The sequence below is a fragment of the Miscanthus floridulus genome, chromosome 14 (assembly GCF_019320115.1).
Source record: "Miscanthus floridulus cultivar M001 chromosome 14, ASM1932011v1, whole genome shotgun sequence".
Lineage (NCBI taxonomy): Eukaryota > Viridiplantae > Streptophyta > Magnoliopsida > Poales > Poaceae > Miscanthus > Miscanthus floridulus.
This window is the reverse complement of record NC_089593.1, coordinates 27,465,862-27,486,154: the sequence shown is the minus strand read 5'-3', so window position 1 is coordinate 27,486,154 and position 20,293 is coordinate 27,465,862. Positions and strand designations below refer to the sequence as shown.

The 20,293-nt window shown below is 41.9% G+C and overlaps 1 protein-coding gene across 1 annotated transcript; it reads left to right on the top strand.

Moving 5' to 3' along the window:
- Positions 1-11: 11 nt before the first annotated feature.
- LOC136505467 (uncharacterized) lies at positions 12-931 on the top strand. The gene has a single exon (XM_066500626.1). The coding sequence runs from the start codon at positions 246-248 to the stop codon at positions 816-818; it is 573 nt and encodes a 190-aa protein (XP_066356723.1). The 5' UTR covers positions 12-245; the 3' UTR covers positions 819-931.
- Positions 932-20,293: the final 19,362 nt, after the last annotated feature.

Genomic DNA, 20,293 nt, shown 5'->3' with positions numbered 1-20,293 from the left:
TCTCAGACATGCTCACAAAAACAACTACACCAACAAAGATCAAAACTTTTTGCCTTTTTTGCGATCATCGGCATCCAAAGAATAGGAGACACAAAATCGATTAATCGATGATTTTGTAAAGATCATCTGATCTTGGATGAACAGCGTCCTTGGTCGCGCGCAGTTCATGATCAGGTTCTTGGCATTCCCTGTGATCTGACTGAGCGGTCTCTATCGGATCGGTCCCGATCGAGAGGCCGGGATCGATGGGACCGCCGCAGAGGCAGCAGCCGGACCAGGCGCGGCCGCCGGCGGGGAGCGCGTGCGTGTGGGTGGTGGCGGTGGTTCTGCTCCTCGCCGTGCTGGCCGGCGGCGGGTGCCTGGGGCTCTACGTCACGCTGCCGCCGTCCGAGGTGCCGCAGTGGCTGCCGGCCACCGGGCTCGCGCTCGTCGCGCTCCCGTGGGCGTTCTGGATCGCCACGTGCGCGTACCGGTTCTGCTGCTCGTCGGACGCGGCGGCGGCGGCTCCGGCGGTGGCCAATATTGTGGAGCGGCGGTCGTCGTCGTCGTCGTCGTCGAGGGCGGGCGCCGCCGCCGTGGCGCCCATGCCCAGCAGCAAGAGCCTCAAGAGCGCGCGCAGCACGAGGCACGCCAACGGGTCGCCCGCCTCGGGGTCGGGGTCGGGATCCCCGACCGCCAGCAGCGCCGCGCGCCGGGTGCGCTTTGGAGACACCACGGTGCTCGGGGAGGACCACGCCGCGCCGGCGAAGGACGACGGCTCGTCGGTGCACTCGAACGAGAGCGAGGCGCCTCTCGCATACAACATGCAATCCTCGTGATGATGTCTTCCGCATCATTTAGGGCAGGTAATGAACAAATAGATCGTTATCAATAATTAAACAGGCACATGTAGAGATTTCTATGTCACACCATGAAATGCAAAAGTTTTCGTTTTCCGTACATAAAAAATCACCAGAGAATTGTGTGCACTTTCCTGGTTTTCTTCCGGCTCTGTTTTGTCTCAGCGTGTCTATTCATGGGATTTGTTTTTATTTTTAACCTTTTTTATTTTGACGGGAATGCTTAATTTAACGTGGCAAAAGTTTAGCCCTGTCATGTCAAATCTTTGGTACCAATTAGGAGTATTAAACATAGATTAATTATAAAATTAATTACACAGATTGAGGCTAATTTGCGAGACTAATCTATTAAGTCTAATTAGTCCATGATTTGACAATGTGGTACCACAATAATATTTGCTAATTATGGATTAATTAGGCTTAATAGATTCGTCTTGCTAATTAGTTTACTCTCGTACAATTAGTTTTATAATTAGTTTATGTTTACTCCTCTAGTTAACATTCGAACGTCCGATATGACACAACTAAACTTTAGCTCCTGGATCCGGACACAGCCACTAGCTATGTGTACAGATAAACAAGAAAGAAAAACAGAAGGAAGAAACTGACTGGCTGCCACCGTAGACGATGAAGTTTGTCAGTGTTAAGGTTTGGGGGTTGGGTGAGGAGTTCCATAGTTTCTGGGCTTAGAGTATGGTCATGTTCTGCTGGTGGTATTTCGGCTGATTCAATAGTATTTCTATGAGAGAATAAGCCGAATAAGCACAAGCCGTCTGAAAAGTAGATGAGCGGTATATATCCAATAGTTCTAAAGAAAAATAATTGGTAAATTCACAAGTTTTTTAAGTGGCTAAAAAAGTTAGGAGCACATTTATTGGGCTCCTCCAACAATTTTCAAATTCTCTATCCTAAAATATATGACAATTTTGCATCATGAATCTAAACTATTTGTATTGGTTTACTCTTTATCCACGTCCATATGGATACGCACGTATATTTCCGAGCGAGTGAGTCAGTTTTTCCAAGCATGAAAAGGTTGGAGTTGAGATAAAGAGTTGTTGGAGACTTTTTTTTTCAATCCTTCCAAAAAGTCAAGTGAGTTTTGGAAAATCTTGGAGATGCTCTTAGAAGGGGATGTGCAGACTGATGGTGGTGGCTTAGCCGAGACAAAGGTAGGGCGAGATGGTGGGAAAAACCGGTTGGGTGGTGCTAAATGGCAAGTGTATCGGCCAGAGAAAGATGATGGCTTCTGTGACAGGCAAGGGTGGCAACGGAGGTGGTGGAGCACCGCTAAAGCCGATAGGCGGCAAGAGGCGGTGGAAGCCCGTGGTGGTAGGCGGTAGAGGGGAGTGTTGGATAAAGATGAGAAAGGAAAGAGACAAACAAGTACTAGCTCGAACTTGGACCGGCGAATTACGCTGGTCAAGCCTTCCCCAACGAGGTGGCTTTACCGGTAGCTCCAAGGTCCACGTAGGATCGGATACAAAAAGTGTCATAGTAGTGTGCAGAAGCTATATATGCTTAGGGAGCGAAGGTGGTCCATGTAAAAAAAAAAGAGGGAGAGAAATAAAAATAAGACATGATGAAAAGAAAAAGATCCTGTTGGAAACCACAAGTAGTGATAGTTTACATTATGTGAATATCAGTCTCAACATTTACTAGTCTATGTGGACCACTTTATTTGTATTGAAACCATCGAGAGTGCTAGCCTCCATTTTTGTGCCGTCGTGGTCCTTTTTAAAACTACTCTTTCTATCCCAAAATATCCACACGCCTAGATTTTGAGAGAGCAACTTAATATAAATGGCAAATGACACTACTACCCTAATGAACTATGAAAAGTACATCTTTCGTGCTCCGCTGCACATGAAAATTAGAGTGAAATAATTGAATAGCCCGAAATTAACACAGAGAATAACACCTCTGGAGCCAACTCCACACCCGTAGCCCTTTCTACGGCCACCTCAGGGGCTAGCTCCTCGCCATTAGTCCTGTTACTACCTTGTACCTGAGGGTTAGGTCCACACTGACAACCCCGACATGGAGGTGGCTCTTAAGGTGGCCATGGACGGGGCTATCTGCGTGGATCTGACCCTTAGGTGTAGGGCACCAAGAGGCTGATGGCAGAGAGCTGACCCCTTAGGTGGGTCGATGTTGAGCTAGCTGTGAAGGATGTTGTTCTCTGTGTTAATTTTACGGTTTGTTTGACTTTTCATGTGGAGAAGCAAAACACGTCAAATGTACTTTTCACGGGGTTCATAACTAGAGGCAGCAGTGTCATTTGCCATGTATACTAAATTGCTCTATCAAAACCTAGAAATGTGAATATTTTTGGACAGTGAGAATATGCAAGTTCTCCACGGAAAGATAAGCTCCCGTCAATTTTTCTTTTGTTTATGGCAACTTTTTTATTTGATCTATCTCAAGGTGGTTCACAGGCCTGTAGCTCCCGGCTACGCTCCGTCATCCCCAAAAGAATGTCATCCTTTGAACTTAGTTACAATTTCTAAACTTTAACTAGATTTATATAAAATATTATAAATATTTATATTTTCAAATAAGTTTATCATAAAAATATATTTCATGATGCATCTTACATATCATAAATATTAATAATTTTTTATATATTTGGTCAAACTTGATATTTCTTTGACTACTCAAAAAATAAGATTGATATTCTTTTCTGAACAGAGGGAGTATTCCATATGTAAAACTGGATCTTAGGACTCTATTCTAGGACATATTTCAAAATGCAATAGTGTATTTATTTTAGGACGGAGGGAGCAATATTTTTAGTTGTACTATCATCATGCCTGGCGTGGTAAAGCCACGTTGTCACGCCCTTTGTGTTTTGTAAATGTGTTCCGCCACAAAGCTTAATTATATATGCTTTTACTTTAAACGAAATTACTCTCCTACGCCATCTTGTGTTAATATGATGATTTGATTTGATGGTGCATAGCTTCACAAGAATATTTGATTCTAGTCCGTCGCTCTTGATTGCCATGCATGGCAGCAGGCGCTGCGTACTTCCAGGGTCATTTTTGTTTTGGAGTCTATTCTCATCTGACCAGCTCTTCCGTTCAAATCTGTGGTTTTCTACATGTGTCTCCTGTGTATGAAAAGTCTCCAATGATCAGTTTACTTTGATGCAATAGTTATCCAAGGATTTTGTCCCTTGTGACATCTACTACTATAGGTTAAGGTGCACACGTCTTATAAACCGTACTATTTTAGCGAACGGACAGTGTTTTTCTCTTACAACAAATCAGTGAATAATATTTTCAGCCATGACTTTTCAGCAAAGCGAACAAGGCCTTAGGCAGTGATCCATTAATGCATATTACCTTTTTTTTGCAATGTTTTAAATTATACGACACTTTGACTTTTCTAAATTCATAGTTTTTGCTATATATCTATATATAAGCTATGTCTAAATATTTACTATATATATCAAGAAATACCAAAACATCTTATAATTTGGAACGGAGAAAGTGAATTATGATTGCTCGATGCTAGCGACTAATACATAAGCCGATTGAGCTATTTTGTTGCAGGTTTTGAACCTGTACTCTTTCAAAAAAATTCTAATCTTTGGTCCGATAAAGCGACAGTGGTATGTTCATGCGAACATTCGGTTCCTGTATTAATCAAATGTGTTTTTACCCCATCGTACTCAAATTTAATTTTGTGTCTTGGGACACTCGCCCTATGAACCTATTTCATCTAATCCAGGTTCTGAAATCCTTTGTGTGCAACAATTTGATCTCATGTGCTTGGTCCAAGTGGCAATTCTCTGATGTCGTGAACATTGAAATCATACCGTGCTAACATGACCCTAAACTAACCTTTCGTTAGAATATAGTTCTATTTAAATGTAGGTCTCCAACCTTCATGTAAGGTACTACTTCCATTCCAAATTGCAAGTTATTCTAGACAACTTTTGGTACGTAATAAGCTATAGAGTGACTTACAATTTGGAATGAAGTGAGTAACATTTATTTGGACACATACTGTACTTCATATCAAAATCGATCCTCACAATAATGATTCGCCTTCGTGAAGTTGTTACTACCCCTATCAAAACGGTGGACTTCTCCTAGTATTTTTTAGTAGTAATAAAACACTACCACTAGTCATAGCACATGAGAATCTTACTAGGAGGCATTTAGTACGGAAAATTTATACTAAATTTTAAATGCTAAAACACTATAAGAAACCCACCTTACTAGAAGTCTAAAATTCTAGTTGTGTACTATGTAGCTTTGATGAGAAATTTGAAACGATCTAGCACTTGTATTAACCCTTCAATAAAGGAACTCTATTTTATAGGTTTTATACTTCATTAAAGGTAATGAACTTTACTGCCCAAGGCTCACTCTTCACACAATTGGCTTGGCAATTTATTCATTGCAAACTTGCTATTGCGCTACCTTCGCTTCGCTCAGAATTGATGATGCTTTTGATTCATGTGCCAAAGCAAAATTCTTTATTCTATGTGGCACACACACTTGTGTACGGATCAATATGTTTACGTGCTTGTTCCAAAAAAAAAATCTATTTGTGTTTCTATTAAAACCACTAGTACAAAAAAACATTTCTAGAGGTGGTTAAAATAGGTTTTCAGAGGCGGTCGTTTGACAAACCGCTATAATGCCACTGATTGTAAATATAGAGCGTTTATAGCATCAGTCATTTAACCATCCATGGAAAAGCATTTCTAGGGATACTTCTGTTAGATATCCATCCTTGAAAATAATATTTCCAGAAGACGTTGCAGTAAGCACACCAATCCTGTAAATACATTTTCAGTGGCGGTTGCTGCACTGCAACCGTCCTTGAAAATGTTTTTATCAAGGACGGATGTGGCAATGCAACCGTCTCTGAAAATGTATTTGCAAGTGCGGTTCACTGAACCGCCTCTGAAAATCAGTTTCAAACCTTTGCAATTCAAAATTTCCCGCCATATTTGAAATCACGTTTTCACACCAAATTTCAGAGCTGGTTGCAATTAATTCAAATTAACTTCATATATACATACTAGTGAACTAGTTAACTAATACACACATGAGCAACAAAGTATTTGTAATACAATTTCAAATACATTACAAACTACAAATTAACATTAATTGTGCTTCTGCCTAAAAAATGGAAGGAAGGGATGTTCGCTGCGCGAAGAGACACAAACTTGGTATCTATGGCATACTCTGAGTCACGATCAAAGAATAAGCCCCCCGGTTTAACAACCTCCCACATTAAGAACTTGTAGAAATCATCTTTGAACTTCTTGAATATCATTTGGTCAACTTTACGTGAAGCCGAAAATGACTTATGCTGCACGAAACAAAAGGGGCACAATTAGCTAGATTCATATTAATGAACATATGCATATGATATGGTTTGATAGATCGGCTTACGTCTTCAGGGTAATTGTAGTAATACCCATTGGTTCTTAGCCATTGACATACAAAGTAGCCACAAAGCATGCTTCCGGGAGGCTGTTTCACGCACTGCAGGTTCAACTTTGATGGACTTGCACTTTGATATTGATCTTGTTCATGGCATATCCATTCTCTATCATCACCACCATTGTTCCTAAGCATATTTCAATATTAGGTAGCAGCCAATTCTTAGTTTTATCATTATGCAAATGTAGGAATGGGATCACCTTATAATCAATGGTTGTATCTGAAGGTGTCATGTCCTCATCAATACCCACACCATAAGAGAGGAGGAAGCACCCCACCAAGGGGAGTGGTCCCACCTATCATTGGGGTGGTCACCCAACCACCCTCCTCACTCCACCACCTTCTTGCATGCCTCCATGCAAAGAAACACTACTCATTAATCCATATCTCCACCCTTGATTTAATGACAGTTTGATCTAATGGAGGGGGATGGAGAGCATATGGATCCATGGGCCCACCTCCAATGACTATAAATAGGGGTACCCCTCGCTCAAGACACACCACAAGGAGCAAGCTTCTCCACTTTCCCAAATGTAGTAGTAGTGTTAGTAATAGTTGGAGTTAGAGGAGTCTCTTGTTTCCCTATCTAATCTTCAAGGTGGTCTGGTATTGTAGTTGGTTCAAATTATCCATTAGTTGTCTACAAATATTTTAGATTCATATTTTTAATATTATGGTTCTTTGGAATACTATAGTTTTTGGAAAGCTATATTGAAGTTAAAGAAAAATTTGTTGATAATGCTGCTGGGAGGCTGAAGAGGAGCAATGAACAATCAGTACCGTATGACGGTCAAACTGTTGAAGCTATTCTTAAGGCTCTATGCGAGGAGGTGAATAGAGTTGTAAACATTCAGGCTAAGGAAATTATAGCATCGTAAGAACACGCTATGGTAGAACAGTGCATAGTGAATGATGTATGTGTTCAATATCAAGAATGAGAACCAGGTGATGCAACCTATTTCAGTTGTTGAAATAGGTTGTTCTCTTTCTGTATTTTAATCAACTGAAGCAATACATTTACATGAAGGGCATGGCAACTGGTACTATGAGCAAGAGAGAATGTGGATGTAGTTCCTTCGTCCACAAGAATGCCTATATGTTGTATAGGAGGGAAGTAGAGAAAATTGTGATATATTGGTGATAGAAGTAGAAAGGACTTTTTTGTTCTTTGATTCAAAAGTACAATGGAGTTTGTGCTCAGCGGAAGTACTCGTAGTTAGGCTAAAGCTTGGAGCTCGCTGTGATGATTATGTTACGAGAATCTTTGGCAGTCTAGCATTTTCCACTGGTATTTTTATCCACATGTGTACTCATTTCAGCCTCTGATTTGGGTGTTAGTGTTCTAATTTTAGGCATGTTTCTGTTAAAATTGTATGTCTTACCTATCCCCAATGTTAATGTGGTTAATTTTCTTTGTCCATCCTATCACGGCATGCATCCATGATTGTGTGGAATGCACGGTGGCAATGCAAAGTCTAATTCAGCTTGATTCCTCTGTTCTTGCCATATTGACTTCCCTTCTGTTTGATACTGAAATACATCGGGATTTTTCTTGATGTAAATTGAATAGCTTAATCCAAATCAGAAAAAGATAAGAATAGGAATTGAGACAAATATTAAATAGACCTAGGTAACTCAAAAGAGGGCTAGGGATCCAAACGAGAAAAGACACCCAGTCAATGACCTCAGGCTTCACCGGTCACGCATAAACAGAGGAGGAAAAATAGAAAGATTATTACATATACGTCAACATATGGAACATGGTAGCTGGAAAATAGGAGACAGAAGGAAATTACCAAAGCAGATATCCAGATGTGGTGCATGGATACAGGACACATAAACACGGTAACGTAATTAGCTGGCAACCTAGCATATGTGACCAGTTATTGGACCGAACAGGTCTAGGACTCTAAGACCTGTAACTCGACTCGACCGATGTAAACCAAACTCAACAAACTCAAAATAAGTAGTACCGATAAAACTAGAAAAAATGTCTATGGGATCATGGAAAATTTACAATCTTTTTGGCTTTTTTTCTAGATTATACAAAAATAACAGCTGAAGCGGACCAAGACGCCTAAGAGGGGGGGGGGGGGGTGAATTAGGCAACTTAAAATTCTAACTCTAAACTATGGCCTCTTTTTTCTAACCATAGCAAAACCTATGCAAAAGACAAACTATCTAAATGTGCAACTACGGTTTTGCTAATGTGTTGCTATCTCTACCGCAAAAGGAGTAATGCAATCAATGTAAATGTGGAAGCTAAAGAGCAAGGTAGAGATATGCAAACTCTCGTCGATGACTCTGGTATTTTTACCGAGGTATCGAGAAGCACGCAAGCTCCCCCCTAGTCCTTGTTGGAGCCCCTCGCAAGGAATCCCTCGCAAGGGCCAAGCTCCTGGTCGGGTAACTCCATGGATAGCCTCGGGCCTTTCCACGCGCAAGTGGGTCTCCAACGTGCCTTCCGACAAGCCTCTCCTAGATGCTCCCCGCCGTCTTCACTATCAAGCTTCCGACTGAAGCGCCGCGGGCCTTGTTCCCTCCGGTACACGGTGGCGGCCACACCACAACTGCGGTTGGTGTGATCTCGTAAGACTACAAGCCCTTCCGATATACAATAATGGTGCGCACAAGCACCAAGTGGTAAGAGGTATGCAAACCTCACTGAACACTAGGCCTAAACCTAGAGCAAGCGCATAAGCGGTGGTCTAATCAACCTAAGCACTTCGCAAAGCACCTACGCTAATCACCTAATAAAACACTAAGCAATATGCAAGTGGAGATCACTAAAATGGTGTATCAACACCCTTGGTATGTTTTCTCAGCTCCACACTCCTCAAATGGCCGGTTGGGGGGTCTATTTATAAGCCCCACTGAGAAAGTAGCCGTTGGGGACGAAACCCTACTTTTCTGCTACTGATCGGACGCTGGAGTCGTCCTGATCTGACGTGTCCGGTCGTTGTCCCGACCGTTGGAGTCATGAACAACTGATCGGACGCTGCCAGCGTCCGGTCGCAAGTTTGCCGCTCTAGAACCTCTCTGTACTCGATCGGACGCTGCTGTCCTGTGTCCGGTCGATTTTGCTGCCAGCGTCCGGTCACTTGCTGAGTGTGTTGTCGGACTGATGAACAGTGCCATCGGTGCGTCCGGTCAATTCACTTGTTCAGCATCCGGTCGCTGCTTGCTGATGCCAATCCACTGATCGGAGCGTCCAGTCACTTTTCTCCAGCGTCCGGTCCAGCATCCGGTCACTTCTGTGAGCTTGTTTCTTTATGATCTTGCGTACGGCTTGGTTCCTATCTTCGTGCTTGAACTTTGCTTGATATCTTGGGTCTTCTCTTGTGCTTCTAAGGTCTTGCTTGTGGTGTTGATCCTCGGATCATCAGGTCGCCTTCGTCCAAGTCACGTCTTGCACCCTATTAAACTACAAAACAAACACTTGCAAATTCATTAGTCTAATTTGGTTGTGTTGGTCATCAAACACCAAAATCCAAAGTAAGTGGGCCTAGGGTCCATTTTCCTTATAATCTCTCTCTTTTTGGTGATTGATGACAACACGACCAAAGCAAACAAATAATAGAATTTTGAAATTTTAAAAACTACCTACTTGCTAGGATGCAATGCAAGAGGCAAGATTATATGATGCTAAAAGATACTACTTGTAAGATTACATAAAAACTTATCTTGCCCTTGCAAATGTCCCCATGTGGTATTATGGATTTTAAGCCTTGCTTTCTATAAATTCTCCCCATTACATAGGCTAATCCATAATCCACTATCCTCCCTTTCTCGGACCATTACTACAAATTAATGCTTGCTTTTGGTCCTCTAAATTCTTCCCCTTTGGAATCAAACACCGAAAAGGAAGACATTAGTAGCACAAGGGAGGGTCAAACTTTGTGATCCTTTGTGTATAGAGTGAAATAGATCACAAAATTTGACTCTCACATTGTATAGACTAAGCTCCCCCTAAATGTATGCATACATATGATAGAAGGCAAAGCATATGCATAATTGGCAAAGTATTGCACAAGGGAATTTAATCTATATAATGCACGGAGAAAGCATATAAATATCAAAATGAAATCAACATGATGATATCGGTTTAGAAATACCACATGTGGAAATCAATTTGATTTCTACCACTTGCAATCGGTGGTGGATATTTAAAGTATGATGCTTAACTCCGGGGACTCCATTTTCCTTGCAATGAGACTACTACACACATGATAAGCTTGAAAAGGTGTTAGTCTCAAAGCATCCAACTTGTAGAGTAATCTTCCCCTAAATTTGTGCACACAAGTATGGAATACTTGTAGGAAACATGCACATTGATTTTAAAATTAAAAATACCACTTGAAACATGACATCACATGAATGTGAGAATTATTTTTGAAGGCGATATTTGGGAGAAATTATCTATAATTTAGACTTTGGCACATATTAGATGAACAATTGAAGGACACGCTATGTGTCGTGCTCCTAAATAATTTTAAACCATGTAGGATTGCTCCAAAGAATAAGAATGAAACCGAGCAAGCCTACCATAAGATATACCTAGTGTATGCATGATATAAGAATGCAAATACAAACCTAGGCATGAGGAGTAACTAGATGCTAAAAGATACCAATTGTAGAAAAATAAATAAATCTAATACCAATTGAAGTAAATTGAATCTGGTTACCTAACATGGGGAGGAGAATTTGGGTCCATAGTATTCAATAACCCACTTGACAATGACTTTGTCCATCGTGATGCACCCCATGAAATGCACCCATACTTTGCCAAGTCTCCAAATTCCCCGAAGTCCATAGGACTTCTCACTTCCATTTCGGGATCCAAACCTTTTTGGTGCTCTTCATGTTGGAGATGATTTCCTTTGGCACCCAAAAGTGTTTGACCCCATTGTTGGCTTGCTTGTTCACCATGATGGCCACCACCTTGTCATTTTTCTTCTTCTTCAAAAGATAAGGTGTGGAGGCCTTCTTGTCCACCTTATTGGTGTAGGTGTTGGAGAGCTTGCTTGTTTGCTTCTTCTCTTTCTTCTTTGCTTCTCCCCCATTCTTCACCTTGCACTCATAGGACTTGTGACATTCATTGTGGCACATGTAGCAAACCATGGTTTGTCCTTTATCAAGCTTCTTCACTCCCTTGATGGTGTTATCTTGATGAAGTTGGGCTTGCTTCGCCTTGCCTTTCACTTGAGTCAAGTCCTTGGTGAGGCGAGCTACTTCTTGCTTGAGTTGCTCATTCTCCTTTGCAACCTCTTGTGTGCATGTATCTACAACAACTTTCTCAACACAAACTTGGTTGCACAAAGATGAGTCTAAACATAAATTATTACAAGAAGTAGAGGCATCCTTTTTAGACATGTTAAAGATAGAGCTTTTCTTTTTAGATGCCTTGGTGGGTGTTGTACTAACGGCTTCAAGCTTACCAACTTTATTAGTTAGCTTATCACAATGTTTGCACATGGTTTCCATTTTAGCAAACAAATTTTTATAAGCATCTTGTGAGCTAGCTAACTTTTCTTTTAATTTTTCATTTTTCTTTACAAGTTGCTCATCATTGATTGTGCATGCATTTGTTGTTGCACTAGCCTCAAGTTGTTCAATTTCAGTAGATAGTTCACCATTAAGATTAGCAAAGTTCTCATATTGTTCAAGCAATGTTTTATATGCTTCTTGTGAACTATCTAGCTTTTCTTTTATTTTTCCGAGCTTCTTTTGTTGACTAGTGCAAACTTTAGCATAATTAAGATTTTGTTGCACAATTTCTTCATAAGAAGACATTTCATCATCACTATCACTCTCACTAGAGGATAAGCTTTTGTTACCTCGTGCCATAAGGCGCACACATGAAGAGCTTGATGATGAGTGCTTGCGCCCTCGCCTCTTGTGATGGTGTTCTTCTTCACTTGAAGAATCATCCCATGATCTTATTGATGTGAGGGCTTGGTTCTTGCATGCCTTCTTCTTTTGTCTTGGGTGTGGGCTTGTTTGGACAAACTTCCACAAAGTGCCCCAAACTTCCACAAAGTGCCCTAAACTTCCACAAAGTGCCCCAACTCGCCGCATCCATAGCATCCTCTTTTTCTTTGCTCATTTCTTTGATTGGTGAAGACGATATCTTGAATTTGGATGGGCACACCCTTGACATTGAGCCTTTGGATAATCTTCTCCACCTTCTTGATAAGTTTGATTGATTCTTCATCAAGGTCGGAGGTGGAGGAGGAAGATTGATCATCATCACTTGAATCTTCAACTTCATCATCATCATCTTCTTCTTCTTCTTCTTCACTTGAGTAGCTTGAGCTTGAGCTTGTCTCAACTTGCTTGCCCTTCATCTTCTTTTTCTTGCCACATGCAAGAGCTTTGCCTTTGCTTGATGAAGAGGCTTATTCTTGACCCATCTTGCGTGACATTTCAAATGCCACTATCTTGCCAATGACTATGGCCGGGGTCATGGTGCTCAAGTCCTCCATGTTGTGAAGGATGGTGATGATGCTTGCATATTTCTTTTGGGGTAGCATGGAGATGATCTTCCTCACGATGTTTGCATCATCTAGCTTTGTTAATCCTATAGAATGGAGCTCATTGATAATTAGATTCAAACGAGAATACATATCACGAACAAGGTCATCATCATTCATTTCGAAGGAATCATAATTTTGTTTGGTTAGACAATGTTTTTGCTCACGGACATTAGTTGTGCCGTCATGGAGCTCTTGAAGTTTTAACCAAATTTCATGCGCCATGTTTAAAATGAATACTTGGTTAAACACATCCATGCTAAAAGATTCAAACAAGAAATTCTTTGCTCTAGCATTGAAATGAATTTCCTTTTCATCATTCTTCGTGGGTTTATCGGGATTCTTAATGGGTTTCATCCCGTCACGAGTGACTCTCCAAACTCCTAAATCAACTGCCTCAAGGTAGCAAGCCATTCTAGCTCTATAGTATGGGAAGTTGGTGCCGTCAAAGTGCGGAGGCCTAGAGGTATCCATCCCAACCACTCTAAATAGCGTCGGCTCAACGGCGGTTAAGCCAAAGGTCCAAATTGAGCCAACCGGCTCCGATACCAATTGAAGCGGACCGAGATGCCTAAGAGGGGGGGGGGTGAATTAGGCAACTTAAAATTCTAACTCTAAACTATGACATCTTTTTCTAACCTTAGCAAAACCTATGCAAAAGACAAACTATCTAAATGTGCAACTACGGTTTTGCTAATGTGTTGCTATCTCTACCGTAAAAGGAGTAATGCAATCAATGTAAATATGGAAGCTAAAGAGCAAGGTAGAGATATGCAAACTCCCATCGATGACTCCGGTATTTTTACCGAGATATCGAGAAGCACGCAAGCTTTCCCCTAGTCCTCATTGGAGCCCCTCACAAGGAATCCCTCGCAAGGGCCAAGCTCCCGGTCGGGTACCTCCATGGATAGCCTCGGGCCTTCCCATGCGCAAGTGGGTCTCCAACGTGCCTTCCGGCAAGCCTCTCCCGGATGCTTCCCGCCGTCTTCACTATCAAGCTTCCAGCCAAAGCGCCACGACCTTGTTCCCTCCGGTACACGGTGGCGGCCACACCACAACCGCGGTTGGTGTGATCTCGCAAGACTATAAGCCCCTCCAATGTACAACAATGGTGCGCGCAAGCACCGAGTGGTAAGAGGTATGCAAATCTCACTAAACACTAGGCCTAAACCTAGAGCAAGCGCATAAGCGGTGGTCTAATCAACCTAAGCACTTCGCAAAGCACCTATGCTAATCACCTAATAAAACACTAAGCACTATGCAAGTTGAGATCACTAAAATGGTGTATCAACACCCTTGGTATGTTTTCTCAGCTTCACACTCCTCAAATGGCCGGTTGGGGAGTCTATTTATAAGCCCCACTGAGAAAGTAACCGTTGGGGACAAAATCCCGCTTTTCTGCTACTGACCGGACGCTGGAGTCATCCTGATCGGACGCGTCCGGTCGTTCCGACCGTTGGAGTCACAAACAACTGATCAGACGCTGCCCGCGTCTGGTCATTTGCCATCGGACGCATCCGGTGGCAAGTTCGCCGCTCTGGAACCTCTCTATACTCGATCGGACGCTGCTGTCCTACGTGCAGTCGGTTTTGCCGTTAGCATCCGGTCACTTGCTGAGTGTGTTGTCGGACTGATGAACAGTGCCATCGGTGCGTCCGGTCGATTCACTTGTTCAGCGTCCGGTCGCTACTTGCTGATGCCAAGCCACTGATCAGAGCATCCAGTCACTTTTCTCCAGCGTTCGGTCACTTCTGTGAGCTCGTTTCTTCTTGATCTTGCGTACGGCTTGGTTCCTATCTTTGTGCTTAGACTTTGCTTGATATCTTGGGTCTTCTCTTGTGCTCCTAAGGTCTTGCTTGTGGTGTTGATCCTCGGATCGTCACGTCGCCTTCGTCCAAGTCATGTCTTGCACCCTATTGAACTACAAAACAAACACTTGTAAATTCATTAGTCTAATTTGGTTGTGTTGGTCATCAAACACCAAAATCCAAAGTAAGTGGGCTTAGGGTCCATTTTCCTTACAACAGCAAAAAGAAATTCTCTCACCAATGAACTTATGCTATTTATATCACTTCATTTGGGTATGTGTGTCTTGATGTTTCAATGGAGAAGGATAACTTCGGTTTTGACTAGAAAGATGTTCACGACACGACTACAACTTTCCACAGACGTTGCACTCTAGCGATTGATAGACCAACTCTAACGGTTGTTCACGATCTTGTGGAGCTTGACCAACCAAACCACTTGTAACATCCTAGATGTTAAAAAGCAATTAAAACTTGATCATAAGCATTATTTGCATAATCACTGAGCATTGTTTCATTAATGCTCTTTATGTTTCAATAGTAGCATGCCCATGTTGCATTGTAGTGTTTCATATGTTGCTTATAATATGTTTCACATGTTGCATGAAATGATATCAATAATAGTGTTTAATGTTCTTTGTGATTTTATATATATGAAATTGATTAAACAATTAAAATTTGGTTCATATAAACTTTGTTGTTTAAAATGTGCTCTTTAACATAGAAGCAAAGTTGGGAAATGTTTTCAAATGAAATATTTTCAAATTTGATCTCAAAGATTGGATTCAATAATTGTTTCTCAAACTTAGCCATTTCTTCCTGTCCCTGAAAATAATTATTAAGTTCAATTGTTGGTGATTTATTAAAACAATTTTCATAAATAAAATTGGATCAACCCTTGCTTCATTGCTTGGTGTAATGTTTGATCTATGATAATGTGTAGATAGTTGATGTGTTTGGTTCATGGTTGATCACTAATTAATTGCTCAAAGTTGCTAACCCAAAACTTCTTTTCAAAATCCTAACTTAGTTCTGAATTCAGTTTCATCCTATCTCTGTTCTTCACCCTTGATCTCTCAAATTTGTCAGAATTAGAGGTCAAGCCTATAATCAAAGTTAAAGATCTCTTGTTGATGAACAAGTTTTGTTAAAGGAGATGACCGAGTTGATACACAAAAACGGGAGGACAAGTGAGCTGAAGATGGGGTTTTCAGTCTTCTACAGTGTCGCCGGAAGCAGCTGCCACGCAGCAGCTTCCCCGACGGCCGCCGCCCATTTTGCCGCCTCTTCGCGCCGCTTCTCGCGCGCCCGGCACGCAGCAGCTTGCGTGGAGGAGATCAAGCAGATTCTGGCAACCGCGGACGCCTCTCCCACGCCTATAACTGACCGAGCCGCCGGCATCCCCTCTTTTCCCTTTCCCTGCTCGCCGTCGGTGATCTCGACACGCCGGCAAAATTCACCGCGCTCGATCACCCTCTGTCCCATTTCTCGATCTCCTAGCATAGCCTCGTCCTTCATCATCCGCTCGACCCACTCGTTCCCCCTCTCTCCATCAGAATCACCCGTGAGCGCCGATCTCGACGCGGCGGCTCGCCATGACCGCCGTGAAGCAGCTCGCCGTGGCCAGCCTCCTCCAGAGCTACTCTCGCCAGGAAGTTTGCTGTTTTAAACTCCTTGTGCTACCGTGATGCTCATCGTTTCGTCGGTTTTATCTTTATCCACAGGACGCTCCGGAACGCTGTCCTCGCCGCCGGTCCGCGCCGCCGCAGCCGCCCCCGACGACGGCAGCCGCCTCTGCTCCTTCTCCGCGTCAACCATCAGGTTTTGCGTGACCGAGGTGATATTCTGGTAGTGTATATCATCTCCGTTTTATTGCTACCACGCTGTCATCGCTGTCCGCCGTCGCGCCGCCGAACCGCCATAGCCACGGCCAAGCTTGCTGCGAAGCCCCGATCGATCAAGAGCGACGCGTGAGGTCTTCTAGAGTGCTTATACGCCCTTCCCGTAGCCGATGAACTCACCGTTGGCAGTCCGCGTCTCGCCGGAGCGTTGCTGGCCGCCATGCTTGCCGTCGAGTGAGCTATAGTGCGGTAGAGGTTCAACTGGTACCCTAGATCGATGCGTATAGTCGCGATGAGCACGCCTGTGTTCTTCCCGTAGCCGGAGACCTCACCGGCGGTGATACCCGTGGCTTACCCGCCGCCCAACCCGCGGTCAAAGACAGTGTGGGTCAGTTTGACCCCGGGCCCCGCACGTCAGTGACTGTGGGTAGAGTGAAGGTGGGTGCAAGAAGTTCTGGTGCAGTTTTTGTTTTATTCTTTTTCAGAAAAAATGTGAATATGTGCTGATCTTGTTTATTTCATAATTAATTCCTGGAGCTTGATAAAATTGTGAAAATTGTTGTGTAGCTCTTTTATCTTGTACTCTACCTAGGAAAAAATGTGAAATGGACTATTTCAGTAATTTTTCTATGCTTAAAAATTACCTCTTTTAATAAAAAAATCTACATTCCATGATTTTTATAGGCTAAACCAATAATCCTTTTATCATGAAACTTTTTTTGTATGATTTACATGCTTATATCTGCCTTCACAAAAAGTTTGGTAATGTTTTGATAATTCTAAATTAGTTAATTAATTTAAATGTGTTTAAATACCTTTTCCTTGATTAATAAATACTAAAATAAATTAGGAAAATATTTAAATGACTTTGGTGTATTTGAACATTTTTTGTGGTCCTTGGAACACTCAAACCCCTGTTATTCCTTGGCAATGTAATTAGTTGCTTGATATGCTTTGAATCTACTTGTTTATATAATTATTAAAATGGTTTAATTAAATGCTTAATTAATAGATGCATGTATATAAGCTTTGATTGCTCCTTGTATGCAATAGTTGAGAAAGTGGTTATGCTATGTATATGCTTTTCATGTTAATCGTGCTAGTACATGTTAAGTTAATCCTTTTTCATGTTAACAACTAATTAACTTAATAGCTAATTAACTAAAATGCTTTTATAGTTATAACCCTAGTTTTTTGGTGAAGGAAAGTTGTACTCAACTTTCTTAACTTTGTTTATCTTCTGTTATGCACTTATATGTCCTTCATCATGCACTATGGCATGCATTCCATCATGTTAAGCAAAGCATCATTTATTACGTGTAGTGCACGAGAGTGAGAAGATTCGTGTTGATCAAGTTTTAGAGAAGGTGTATCCACCATGGTGGATCTTCTATGGAACTAACCTTCTCTGCAACACATGCAAGCCCCGGAGCATAAATCATTCTTTAGTATTTATAAATCTTTATTTCACTTAAAATCTAGTGAGATGTGCATTAAGTAAATAGGAGTTGGTCGAATAACTGTTGCTGCATGATTACCTTGTTATTCAGGCATTCCTAGTTGTTACCCCACTAGCATGTGTAGGTTGATATCTCTTATGCTTAGTGATGCTTAGACTATGATAAGAGTCGAGTGGTGAGTTCATCATTCGCTATGATCGTATACTCAGGGAAGGCCCTAAGGTTTAATAATATATATGAATTTAATTTGAGACCGGGCGGACTCTTTGCTTGCGTCAAGAATGGAGTCTTGATGTAGTGCCCCGCTTGTGTTGATTAAGGACCGTATCGTTGTAGACCTGTTGTGAGTGGAGACTTTACAGTACTAGCCACATACTCTGGTAAGCCTGATGCCTCGGCTATTTCATTATGTGAAAAGACAACTGCGCACTGGGCGTGGGAGATGGTGAGAGTAGCGTGTACCCATCCTGTGAATCCACCAGGAGTGGCACAGGGAGGTGGAATACTATGCTCTTGGGTAGCACAGACCGATTCTCGTTTTGGAGGATTCGAGTGAAGGTTGATATATGTAAGTCTGAATCCGAGACCTGCATATGTCGTGTGGTAAGGAAACCCCAGCTGGGCCTAATCGATTCAAATCGTCGTGCTCCTCGGTTATGGAAACTGGATTCTCTACTCTACATGGAAACATAGTTACTTATGGATATGAGATGAAATGAGATGTGATGATTAATGAAGTGATTGATTTAGATCAGGTGCAAACTAGATACGATAATGACTTAATGCGAAGCTAAAACATTGAAAGTAAGGATCCACTCATAGTATGTTTTTCTGCAAAAGTTACTTCTTGCTTCAATCTTTTCTTTAAGCCAGCATGGCCTTGGAGTCTTTTCTTTTGGTTGGGTAAGACTTGTTGAGTACCCTCAAGTACTCAGGGTTTGTTAACCCCTATTGCAGGTGCTGACTAGTGTTGTTAGTCAAGGTCATGTCAGTGGGCTTGACATGATTTGGCTATCTCTTCTACCTTAGACGTTTCACCTAAGTCACTTCCACTAATCTACTCACCATTTGAACTTAAGTGAGGTTTGACTTGAACATGCTTTGTAATCTAATTCTATAAATCTTTCGCACTCTGATGTATGATATTTTTGTACCAAATGTTGTAATGTTGTGGTAACTCCATATTGATCATGTATGAGTTGTAAAATGTGAATGATTCGGGGTTCCTCGAGGACACCCGATAGACTACCTGAGTTATCTGGTTCTCGTGTGCAACAGTCAGAGGTCTTTAAGACAATGATAGGTGCACGTGGACCATATAATTAGGGTGGTTCTGCCACACTAGTAGGGTTATTCCTATAAGTAATCGAAGAATAAGAACTAAACTACAAATCTAGATGAAGGTTTAGATCTAATACACACAAAGTTAGGGTTTTGAATCAAGTAGGACGGATGTCTAGCTGGCACACGTGTCTACAAGAAAGTAGAAGGAGCTAAACTTACATCAAAACAAAAACTAATCTATTCTTGACAGGTCTAGACACATATAAGTAGATCGGAGGATGACCAACGGCGTGTTGGGATTGTGCTCCAACCCTAGCTATGGTGTGTCCCTAATGGACCCAACATGATACACAGGCCATCGGACCAAATTATGGTGACACAACACTGTTGGTTGAAAGGTCTCGTTATGAAAACAACGATTGCATCCGAATCTGATAAGATACGAAGATGAGTGTAAATCCATTGGAAAGTAGAGTGATAACCTTTTCATAGTACTAGAATGTCCCAATTGGAGTCAAGAACCAATGGTGACATTCGCATGGGTAGTTCTGTAGTCTAAAATCCAACTTCCAAAATGTGTCAGATTTGGACTTTCTTTCCTTGTGCCAAAAGTGTCATGATGTTTTTGTTTAGGACACTAGGAACTTAGGATTACTTGGACCTGGTCCACAATCAATTTCATTAACCGTCCATGCTTTCAATATGTAATCAACCCTTCTCTTGATCCATGTAACTACTTTTGAAAATGAAAATTTACATACTTCAAAGTGCTGCATCAATTCATCTATGCTTGCAATGCCAAAGTGGGCAAGTGTCGGTGGGTCCTCGTGCGGTGTGACTATACCTGTGCTCCCTCTGATAGCATAGGTTGGGGAGATGCGGCAGTGTTGTCATGAAGGCTTGAGGTCAAGATTGAGCTCTTGCATCAAGTCTTGGCACCATCTTGTCTTAATCAATTTGACATTTCCTCTCGCATGTCATTATGCATGGTAGGAATTGATGACTTGAAATTTTCCTTCTTTCTGGTCAGAGGGGTTAGAACAAATCTCATAGTTAGAAAAAT

Bases quoted from the DNA above. Each gene is read 5' to 3' on its own strand.
- LOC136505467 (XM_066500626.1), top strand. From the start codon at position 246: ATGGGACCGCCGCAGAGGCAGCAGCCGGACCAGGCGCGGCCGCCGGCG.